Below are 10958 nucleotides of genomic sequence, written 5' to 3'. Positions count from 1 at the left end.
GGCGGGGGTGGGAGGGGGCGGGGAGGCACAGCCATGCCATCTTCATGCCTGATTGCTGTTTTTTGTTTTTTGTTTTTTGTTTTTGTTTTTTAATTTTTTTGTTGTTTCGTTGTTCCCCCCACACCAAGAAAATCAAATGTAACCACAAGGCGACGCCACCACCATCCCCTTTTTGCCTTGCCCCTCACCTCCATCCCTGGGCCCTTGGGCCTCAAAGACGCAGCAGGCCAGCCCCTGACCCCTTCCCCCTCAGTCTCACATTTGGTTTCTCGTTGTTCCTCTTTTTTTTTCCCCCCTCCCATCCCTCTGCCCTCCCTTCTCCTCAATTCCTTTCCCAGGTTAGATGTTCCAAGGACAAGGGAGGGCTGTGGGCTTTGGCTTACTTCATCTCTCTCTCTGTCTCTCTTTCTTTTCTTTTCTTTTTTTTTCCTCTTAAACCAATGACAAATTTTGTCAAAGGGAAAAGAAGAAAAATCAGTCGAGAGGTCCCAGGTAGACCCGGCGTGAAGGACAGAGGATGGGGCGGGTGCTGTCTGTGGGCCAGGGTGGGCAGCTCTGGGGGTGGGCAGGCCACAGGCCAGGGCAGTTCGGTGGCGGCGGGAGGGGTGGCCCATCTCACACTGGTCTCCGCTCGCTCTGTCTCTCCTCCTTTCTCGTGGTTTGAGTTCTTTTCCCCTCTCCATCCTCTTCATGCCATCTTCCCATCTGCATCCGCCATAAGACATGAAGTCACAGTCATTGGAGGTGGGCAGGGTGGGGGATGGGAGCTGGGCTACAGGGTTTGGGGGCCACTTCTGGAGAGAGGTGGGCAGAATCTGGTGAGCATGGAGTCCCTGGGTGTGTCTGGTGCAGGGCAGCGGTGGGCCTCCCAGGTAACCTGTGATATTCCTTGCCTCTCCTCTGGGGGCATCTTCCCTTCTGGGGGGTACAGGGCTTGTTCCCTCTGGCAGAGCTCCATCTGGAAACCTGAGAGGAACTCAGGGCTGTTGGGATCATTTTGTCCTTGGGCCTCAGGATGGCTGCCCCCAGGCATCTGAGCCCTGGGGCTCTGCCAGGCTCTCCAGCCTCCTCCTCCTCTATTGCGTTGGTCCTGGAACCACAGACCTGTTGGACCTGGTGCATCAGTCAGAGGAGGAGAATGCCATGGGCCTGAGCCTTGCTACCCCTGGGCCCAAGCCAGGCAGCCAGCTCCTAGGCCCCTCTCTGACCCTGCCCTACCTGGCTCAGCCCTCCATTGGGCACCCTTTGGGTTCCCCAAGCCTGCCTGCCTGGTCCTTGGGCCTGCCCAGGGTGGTAAGAGGTGTAACATCTAGCTAGGCCACCCAGGTTGGAGAGGTAGCCTGGCTGGGAAGGCCTTCCCGAAGCAGGGTGGGGCTGGGCTGCCAAAGCCTCCCCTCTCCCCTGGCCACCTCTCTTCAGTACCTGAGAGGGGCCAGTGGAAAAGCAGGGGTATCCACTGAGGGTACTTGCGGACCAGGACTATCCCCAGCCCTGCCCAGTGCCTCACTAGCAGGTGGAACTAGGTCCAAGAGACATTTGTCTCAGCCCCCAGGGCCTCTCCCTCATCCCAGCTGTGAAAAAGGATGCCTGGCTGAGACTGGCTTTGGAGTGGGGGTGTGTCGGGGGTGTAGTGTGTGTTCCTGGTCAGTGAGAAGATGACAGTATCCCTCTGTAGTTGGGGGGTAGGCTCGGAGCCTGGCCTCCAGCTTGGATGCCCCTCTGGCCCATCCTTCCCACTGCCAGCCTAAACCTGGGCAGCATGGTCTAACTCAGTCTCTCCCTCTCTCAGCAGCCCCGAGGGGCAGTGCCCAGGTGGGCCCCAAGGCCTGACAGGGTCTCTCCCTCTCTCCCCTGCTCCCCACAGCATTCGCAACGACAGGCGCCTCCTCTGCCAACCGGTTTGTCAGCATCGGACCCCGGGACGGCAACTTTCTGAACATCCCACAGCAGTCTCAGGTAGGAGACCCTGCCCACCACCTGGATGCAGGGACCAGGAGAGCAGGCAGGGTTGCAGGGCATCTTGGTGTTAGGGAAGAGCCTGGAGTCCTTGGGGCTAAGGGAGAGAGAGGTCTGAGGTGGGGCTGGAGGGCCCAGGCTTTTGCACGCCCAGCTGAGCCTGTCTCCCCAGGCAGCCCCCAGGCTCCCTGGCTAATCAGCTAATTGGATAATTAGCTCTGACAGCCCTAGCCCTGGGGAAGGCGGCCAAGGACCCAAGTCTAGAGACCCTCTGGGCCAGGCCTGGTGGAAGCAAAGATGGAAGCCTGAGGCCCATCAAGAGGAGAATAGAGTCTGCCTCACTGCTTTCACCCGCCCCGGCTGGAAGCCCTGGCCCCTACCCCTTCCCTTTCCCCTGGCTTTGGGTGGGCTGGGTGACGGGTGGAGGAGGGACAGAGGGCCTGGTGGGCTGCGTGCCCAGAGACTGGCACTGAGGGCAGGGCAGGGCAGGGCAGGGCAGGCCGCTGCCCTAGAGGCTCCTCACCCAAGTCCTCAGGAGTCCTGTTAGGGAGACCAGCATGCTGGAGACCCCATCCTTGCTCCTATCTCCTGCTGACACCACCCCCAGTTCTCACAAGGAGACAGATCCCTGTCACAAGCAAGAGATAAGACAACTCTTAGCCCTCCAGGTGGAGACCCTAGAGGCCAGTGCCCACAGAGCCCAGTGCCCTTGGGGGCACAGGGAAGACCCATCTCAGGAGGAGGGCAGAGGCAGCTTTAGGGGCCCTGAGGCTTTTACAGCCCAGGGTTTTGAAAAAGAACATGCAAATACCTTTCTTTTGCACATTTTACAAAAACACCTCCTTGGAGGTGTCCTCAGCCCTGGGAAATCCACCTCTGTCAAGAGCCCCTGGGGCCACCTCTCATCTCCTGCTCTGCCTCTCTCTGCTCTGGGGCCTGAGTCCAGAGAAAGTTGGTGGATGGAAGTTTTGTGTGTGGTTTGAGATTTTTTTTTTTTTTTTTTTTTTTTTTCCTTCCCTCAAAAAAAAAAAAAAAAAAAAAAAAGCCAAAAAACTTTGTCAAACTTCAAACTTCAGAGCTCCCTAGTGGCAAGGAGGGGAGGGGAAGAGAACTTCAACCCCCTCCAGCCTCCCACCCCCTTTCCCCAGAGTCACGTCTGACCCGTCTGGTTTCCAGGAGCAACCAGACATGATGTAACACCCAGATGAACTTGAACTTGGGGGTGTTGAGAAGAAAAACAATGGCTCCGAGCAGGGGCTGGAGCCAGCCCCCTCTGCTCTGTGCCAGGGAGGCCGAGAGAGCCCTGCTGGCAGAGGCGGGAGGGGGTGCCAGAGGAAGGGACAGCAGGCGGGCCTCCCCTCCTGGCTCTGGGCTGGCACCAGGCTGCAGGGCTCCATTGCTCCCTCCCTCCTGCCGCCTGCCTGGGCCGCTCGCAGCTCTGCGGTCGGTTGTGCGCTCCGCTCCGGGGACCACTGCCACGAGCCTCCCTGCTAACCCTGTTTCCACTGCCTCCTTTACTTTCTTTGCTCACTTTGCTTGGACGTTGGGGGCCAAGTCAGAGTTTGAGGCAAGTTTGGGAAAGTTTGTCTCCCCCGATGTTCCCTGTGTCTTGGGCTCCAGGAGGTAGGAGGAAGGAGTCCCAGCGGGGATCCAGGGCCCCTGAGCAGGCAGGTGTGTCTGGGAGTGGTGGGGGGAGCTGGAGCTGACCGGACAAGCGGAGCTGGAGCCCTCGGGCCTGGGGGCAGGCAGGCGGCTGCAACGGGCGCAGGGGGTACAACCGGGGGTGGTTTCCACAGTAACCAGTGACTTTAGCTGATCTCTGGAGCACCAGATGGAGAGAGAACAATAGAATGAGGGAAGAAAAGAGAATTTTAGCAATTTTGTCATTCCCTGGGCAGCACTTTTTACTTAGTTTTAATCAATTTTGGAACTGGCTCAGGAAGTAGGGAGGGGTGTGCAGAGAAAGCCACTCTGTGCTTGGCAGCAGATCCTCCATTCCTGGGACCTTTGGGGAGGTGCCGGGGAGCCCCCTTGGGGCAGCCTTTGTCCCTAACTCCAGACCTGGAACCAGAGTCTTCCCTCCCTGAGGAGGACCCCCCAGTCTGAGCATTGGCAATTGTCCTCAACTGTACAGCTCAGGAAACCCCAAAGGGGCCAGTGTGGGGCCCTGGCATGGTCTGCCAGGGGCAGATAGGGCAGGTGGAGCTCCCTGTCCTATTGTCCACAAGCCTCATTTGCCTGGTGAGGAGAGGGGTGGGCTCACCACCATAGCCAGCCTCCCCCTCAACCTCGGAGCAATGGCACAGGGTTCCTCTATAGTCTCCCTTTGGGCAGGGGGTCCCAGGGAACAGGCCCAAGCCTGTGGCGGGTGGGGGTCACCCAGCCCAGGCGGTTCCCACCCCCGGGCCCGGGCCAGAAGCCCAGGAGCTGGCTGCGGGCCGGTTCTCCCCCATCCACTCTGGGGATGCCTCAGACCTGGGTTTCCGCCTTAGCCTCACCAGGCTCCAGTGAGCCTCTGTTTGGCCTGTAGTCAATTGACCGGTTGGACTTGGGGCAGGTGCTTGAGGAGCCTCGCTGAGAGAGGGCAGGTCTCTTGTGTGTACTGTCCAGCACATGCAGGAAGTTTAGCATTTCTGCCCACCCAGCAGTGCCTGGTCATTGTGGCAATCCCAAACCCCACACTTCCAGATGCTCTTGATCTGCACTGTCCATTGTGGTAGCCACGGGCCACGTGTGGCTGTTTACATTTAAATTAACTTATTAAGTAAAGAAAAATTTGGTTCCTCAGTTACAGTCGCCGCATTTCAAGTGCTTAGAAACCACTTGTGGCTAGTGGCTACTGCAATGGAAATGAGAACATTTCCATTGTCACAGAAAGTGCTAGATGATCTCCAAGGCCCTTTCTGAAACCCAGTGTCCCTATCCTCAGTCCCAAACCAGAGCCTGAGAGCAGGTCTGGCCTGCAGGCAGAATGTTTGACCAAACAATGTTTTAAATATTGGAAATTTTCGCACGAAATTCTGTCTGGGCTTCTGGTTTCTTTTGAAAAGTCGGCAGATGAGCTGCCCTGACCTAGGCAGGGCACAGGCATTCCGGCCACCACAGAACCTGCTTCCTCGTGCTCACAGCACAGGCAGCAGTTAGGAGCACAGCCTGCACTGCCCCTTACATTTGAACCCCGGCTCTGTTGCCCGAGGGCTGTGTGGCCTCAGGCAGGTCACCCACCCCCTCTGTGCCTGGCTTCCCTGTGGGATCAGGGCAGGGGTGGAGTGAACCAGGACCTGGTACGTGCTCTGTAGTTGGCTCTGCCTGGCCTCTGCAGACCAGAGTCTGTGACAGCCTGGAAGAGGCCCCAAGATGCATTTTCAGGGACCCTCATTTTGGCCCAAGGGTACTACCAGGTGCACCCAGGCCCAGTAGACCACAGTAGACCCTGACCCACCACTTTGCCAGGAGGTGGGGCTGAAGCCTTGGATGGAGGGCATAGCCAAGCAGCTCGGTCCCTTGGGGTCTGCCCTGGGTGTGCTCTGAGCTGAGCCACTAGACACAGGCAGACAAGGCCCTGTCTGTGAGAAGGCAGCACCCCCTGCTGGCATTGTGAAGGAAGTGACACTCACCCCAGGGAGCCTCAGGTCCTTCCTCAGTGTCTAGTGTCCTGAGGGTAAAAGATCAAGCACGGTGGGCTACGTGGCCCCTCCCCTAGGCCTGGCGCTACTAGGGACTGAAGCCATGTGGTTCCTCTGCCCCCAGCTTTTCAGCCTGTGGGACCTTGGCTGGGGTATATAGATGGGAATTTCTGCTTTTAATCCAAAGAGACAGAAAGAAAACTCAGCAAGAAGCTGGGCCACCCCCACCCCATTCCTAAAACCCCTCTGGGTACAAAAGCCCCAGCCTGGCATCTTCCCCACCCTCCAGGACCCACACAAAAACCTAAACAATTGGAAACATGGCCAGATCTCAGGCCTGTGCCAGCGCCAGCCATGGGGGTCCCGCCCGCTGGGCACAGTGCCCACGGGAAGGCCAGCTGGACTCTAGCACTAGGGGCAGAGTCTCTGAGGGGGCAGGGTTCTCGCAGGAGGGAGGGAGAGAATGGGGATGCCCTTTCTTCTCCACCGGAACGAGGTGGGTGGTGGCTGCCCGGCACCCTGGCTCTTTGGGAGATGGGACCTGCCACAGCTGTTCTCAGTATCGCCTCTTTTTCATCCTGTTTCAGTCCTGGTTCCTCTGATAAGATCGACAAAAGAAACAACAAAATGAAAAGAAGAGGTTCCTCGAAAGGGGGGAGAAGAAATTTTGAGACATGGAAAAATCCCCCAGCCCAGCCCAGCCCCACCGAAAAGCAAAAATTACACGTCGTCAGCCACTCAGCCCTTCTCTCCTCCAGCCCGGGGACCCCTGTGGGCCCCAGAAGCAGCCCAGTTCTCGGAAAGCCCTTGGAAGGGGTCTCGGTGGAGCTGTGCACCAGCAGCCAAGCAGAAAGAAACACGCGACATGGACTCTGTCAAGTAGAGGACAGAAAGCAAGAAAGGATGCAGAACTGCCTTCCTCCCCACCACCCCGCCCCGGCCTTCTGGGGAAGGAACAAAGTCCCCAAACAAAGCAACCAGCACAGTTCTGAAGGGGCCTGGCCTCCACCCTCACCCCTTCCTAGGGGAACCCCACCCTCCACATGGTCGGAGCTGTCCTAGGGAGCCTGGAGGACCAGCTTGTAAAGATGATGGGGTTTAGATCCCTCAGGCTCTGCCCTCCAGACTCCGCCCTGCCCTTCCTCCCTTCCTCCCTCCCTCCCTCCCTCCCTCCCTCCCTGCCAAGGCTCCAGCTTCTTCCCCGAGCTGTTCCGGACCAGGACGGGGAGAGCAGCCTCCACTTACCCCACCCCACCCTCGGGCTAAAAGCCTCCAGGCGGGCAGGGGGTGACCCCTGGAGCTAGTTGCGTGTCCCAGAATGGAGGGTGTTCTGTCACCCCACCCTGAGCCGCAAGAGCAGTTCCTGGGGCCCTGGACCCCTCTGTACAGTCCACAGGAGAAAGTCGAAATGCTCTCGACGGCCTCATCCTAGCCTGGGACAGGCCCCCTCTCCCCTCTCTCTGCAGGCCAGGAGGGCCTCCTTCCTGCCACGAGGGAGGGGAGTCGGGCCCCAGGTCGCCCCCGCCCCCAGCCCTGCATGCAGGTGCCCTCGCTCCGCCCCATCAGTCCCTGCCCCTGCCCCTCACGCAGACTGCCCTGCTGGGGCTGGGCCGGAGGGTGGAGCAGAAAGGGGACCCCGGAGCCAAGCGAGGAGGACCAGGCAGCCGCCGCTGCCGCCGCTAAGTCACCACCTGCGCTTAGGTAGGCGTCCTGCTCGCCGACTTTCAGTTCCTTGGGAGGGTGTTGGGTGTCGTCCTTTTCAAAAGTGTTTTGGAGCTTTCTGTGCCCCCCACTTTCCCCCTGCCCCCGCCCCGTGGCCACTTTTCTCTGGATTTTAGCTGTAATGTCTTTAATCTTTATTTAGGGGTGGGGCATTCATTGTTTGGGTCTTTTGCTGTTGGAATGGGAACTCCTCCATTTGAGCAACTTGGGAACAATTTGGCAACACACCACAGGAAGTAGCTCTCCCCCCCAGCCCCCTCCTCCCTCAAGGAGGGTTGGGGGGCCTGTCCAGAGGGTCTTCAGAAGCCCCTCTGGGAGGGAGGGGAGGATGAGCACGCCCAGCTCCCCTCCAGGGTGTGACTTGGCCCCTCTGGCTTGTCTTTCTGTGCCTTACTCCCTCCTCCTGCGTCTCCCGTCCCTGGCCCCTTCTCGAGTCCTTGTGCCTCTCTCTCTTTCTCTCTTTCTTCATTGTATGAAAACACAAAGCACAGGTCAGGATCCTCTGAAAGAAAATCCAACATTGCACCACGTAGGGGTGGGTTATGGGCTGTATTTATTGTGAATCTAGTTTGTGAGGCTGTGGCCCTGAGCATGCGGAGGGAGGGAAGAGAGGAGGGAGTGTCTGGGGAGGGGAGGAGGTCAGCGACCTGGGCCCGAAGGGGCAGGCAGGTGGTGCCTGCTACCCAGCTGGAAGCCACCAGGTGGCTGAGCCCAGGGGCGGCTTTTGTTGGAAGTTGAGTGAAGCCCTCCCCCTGTCCTCAGCGTGCAGCCCTAGAGGACCCCAGGGCTGAGGGGCAGTGGATCCTGCGGGAGTCTCCCGGGGCATGGGGAGTAAGGCCCCGGGGGTGGGGGGCCGGGTGGGCCGGGCGTGACGCGCGGTCAAAGTGCAATGATTTTTCAGTTCGGTTGGCTAAACAGGGTCAGAGCTGAGAGCGAAGCAGAAGGGGCTCCCTGTCCGGCCGCACGTGCCCTTTCCTTCGACGACAGTCGGGGCCTCGGGCGCTGTGTGACTGTGGGAGCCAGGGTCTGCGGGGCGCCTGCCCGGGCGAGGTCGGAAGCTGCAGGCCAGCTGGGCCCGGGCCGGAGCGTGCCCGGCGGGGCTGCCCGGGCGGGCAGGGGGTGGGGGCTGCTCCTTTCCCAAGTGTTGTTGTGAGGGGCAATGAGGGCAACAGGAGATGTGGGGACGTGTTAGGAGAGAAAAAAAAAAAAAACAAAAATATATATGGGGGAAATGAACTTTTTTTTTTTTTCATTGAACCAAGTGCAATGCATCAGAGAGTTTTCCTATCTTTGTATGTTAAGAGATTAAGAAAAAAAAATTCTATTTTTGTTGTAATGTCCTCGCGGCTCTGGGGACGCTAAAAGAACCGGGCCTGCCCCGCCCTGTGCGGGGATAACGAAAGCTGAGTGTTTTTCCCTTTTTTTTCGTTCGTTTTTAGTTTTTTTTTTCAAGTCGTTTTCCTGCGTTGACGAGGATGATCTGGGGTTTTTATTTGTTTCGTCGTTCGTTCTCAGTTTCGGTGGGAGGGCTGAAGGAAACGTTCACATTTTAGAGTTTAAAAAAAACACCTCGACATTTAAAAAATAACCAACACAAGATCAAAAAGGAAAAGGACGAGAGAAAAATTATTTTTAAGATAATTAAACATAAAACCCTGGTGCTTCTTACATTATAAAGTACGTTTTAAAGAACCCACAAACTATTATACATAAGTTTATGAATCAATTAAATATCCTGCACTTGTTAGGAATACGCATATCCCTTCTTTGTTGAGTTTAACGGAACGGGACAGCGGCGTGCCCCCGGCGGCTGGACTGCTCCGGTCGCGGGTCTCCCCGGGCGCCCCTCCCTGGGGCCCAGCACCCCCTCCTTGCCCCATCCCCGTCCGGGTACAGGGGCGCGGCAGGGGTCCCCGGCCCCTCCCCCGCAGAGGTCAATGCCAACGAACAAACGTCCCCTCCCTCCCTCCCTCTCTGCCCCGAGCGCCCTTCTTTGAGCCAGACGCCAACTTGACCCTCACCAGCATTATCAGGAGCGCGCTCAGCAAGTTGGTAGTTTCCTCCCCACTTTCCCGGCGCCCCTCCCGCCCCCATTCAACATCTCTCATCCTATCCCCAACCCCCTCCGGGGAACACCGGGAAGGCTCGACGCTCCAGGACAGGACCAGCCACGCTGACAGGTCGATTTGCCCAGGCCCGCGCCCGCACGCACGCACGCACACGGCCCCGCACACAGCCCCGCCCCACCCCGCAACCAGCCCTGTCGACTGCCTTACACACCCGCCCCCGCGCTGGCCGGCCGACCTAGTGCCTTGTTCTCACCCCCGTGCTGGCGGAGCGGACGCCGCGCTCTGGGTCCCAGAGGGGCCGGGTGGCTCAGACGACCCACCACTCCCCCACCCCGACCGTGCTGAACAGACCCCCCACACGAGAGAAAATAAAGGAGCAATAAAGTCACGAGAACTTTCGTCCCCCAATCGAGAGCCCGAGGGGCACCCCAGCCCCGCCTCTGCTCCCCCCCACCCCACCCACCCTCGGGGCGCCCCCCTCCCCCCCGCAAGCCAGCCTGGGCCAGCCCCGCTTCGGCCCCTCCCGGGAGATCCGTGCGCCCGACCAGCACCAGCATCGCGGACCGCAAAGGCCGCCCGTCCCGTCAAACAAGTTTCTTCTTAGGCTAAGAAACGCAGTATATACGAGTATCTATATATAGTACTAATGGATTTGGTGTGCTTCCCCTTTAGCGTCCCCCTCCCTCTGCTCCTCCTCCTTCAGCCTGGTCTCCCCCTCTTCTCTGCCCTCCACCCCCGTCTCTGCACTGAGATACATAAGAAACAAGGGTAGTTTACTGTCTGTTTTGTTTTCTGGGTTTTCAGTGTCCTAGCGGAATGCAAGTAGGCAGCCAGCCCGTCTGTTCCCTCTCTGCCCCGCCCCACCCCGCCCCCGTCACTGCGCTTCTGTTATACCATCTTTGCCTGACTCTCTCCGGCTTCTCCATTGAATGGCTAATGTGTATGTGAAATAAAGAAATAAAGAAAAACAAACGCAAGAGCGCCTGACCCTTCGCTAACGCGCCCGTGCGGGACTGGGTCGGGGTCGGCAGGGTGCGTCCCCAACTTGGATTCTGCGCCTCTCTCCAAGCGCCGGGAGCGCAGCAGACGGCGTCGACAAGCGTCTGTCCCTGGGTCTCCGGGAGGGGCCGACGGTGAGAAAAGCGAAGGCTCCCCAGCCCCTCCTGGCCTCCCCCCGCGACCCCAGCCCGGAGAAAATGAGGCACCACTTGGGTCCTACGACTGCTCTGCCATGTTAGTTTGCCAACCGCGCCCCTGCGAAGGGGACCCAGGCAAGGCCACTTCCACAGGGTGGTGGGTGATTTTTCTTTAAGGGTCTGCAGGTCCCTTGGGGGGCGATGATCACCCTTCCGGACCCCCGAGACCTTGCCCCTGACGTCTTCACTGGTCCTTCTTCGGGGGAGTTCGCACCCGAACACGCGCAGCACGTCCACTGCCCTTTCCTCGACGGCCCTGGGCCGAGTCCCTGGTGCCCTCCGGCTCAGAAATGCTGGCGCGTGCAGTCACCGCACCTCTGGGCTCAAGGCGGTTTGCTCCATCTTTATTGGCCGGGCCGCCGCACCGGGGCTGCCGCTGGGGTCGGCCG

At 58.9% G+C, this 10958-nt stretch overlaps 2 protein-coding genes across 3 annotated transcripts in view; one reads left to right on the top strand and one right to left on the bottom strand.

The window, feature by feature from the left end:
* NFIX (nuclear factor I/X (CCAAT-binding transcription factor)) overlaps positions 1–10348 on the top strand; it is a 73914-nt gene extending 63566 nt beyond the window's left edge. For both annotated transcript variants that reach the window (XM_011954681.1, XM_011954680.1), the window contains 2 exons: positions 1865–1956; positions 6170–10348. In XM_011954681.1, coding sequence (XP_011810071.1) covers positions 1865–1936 — 72 coding nt within the window. In that variant the 3' untranslated portion in view covers positions 1937–1956; positions 6170–10348. The remainder of the gene's footprint in view (positions 1–1864; positions 1957–6169) is intronic.
* A 405-nt stretch (positions 10349–10753) lies between these two features.
* The window catches only part of LYL1 (lymphoblastic leukemia associated hematopoiesis regulator 1), a 4278-nt gene continuing 4073 nt past the window's right edge, over positions 10754–10958 (bottom strand). Inside the window, exon 5 of the mRNA XM_011954940.1 lies at positions 10754–10945. Coding sequence (XP_011810330.1) covers positions 10754–10945 — 192 coding nt within the window. The remainder of the gene's footprint in view (positions 10946–10958) is intronic.

Source organism: Colobus angolensis, unplaced genomic scaffold (genome assembly GCF_000951035.1).
Source record: "Colobus angolensis palliatus isolate OR3802 unplaced genomic scaffold, Cang.pa_1.0 Scaffold39, whole genome shotgun sequence".
In the NCBI taxonomy this organism is placed as follows: Eukaryota; Metazoa; Chordata; class Mammalia; order Primates; family Cercopithecidae; genus Colobus; species Colobus angolensis.
Note: the sequence above shows the minus strand (reverse complement) of the source record. Positions and strands in the feature narration are given on the sequence as shown.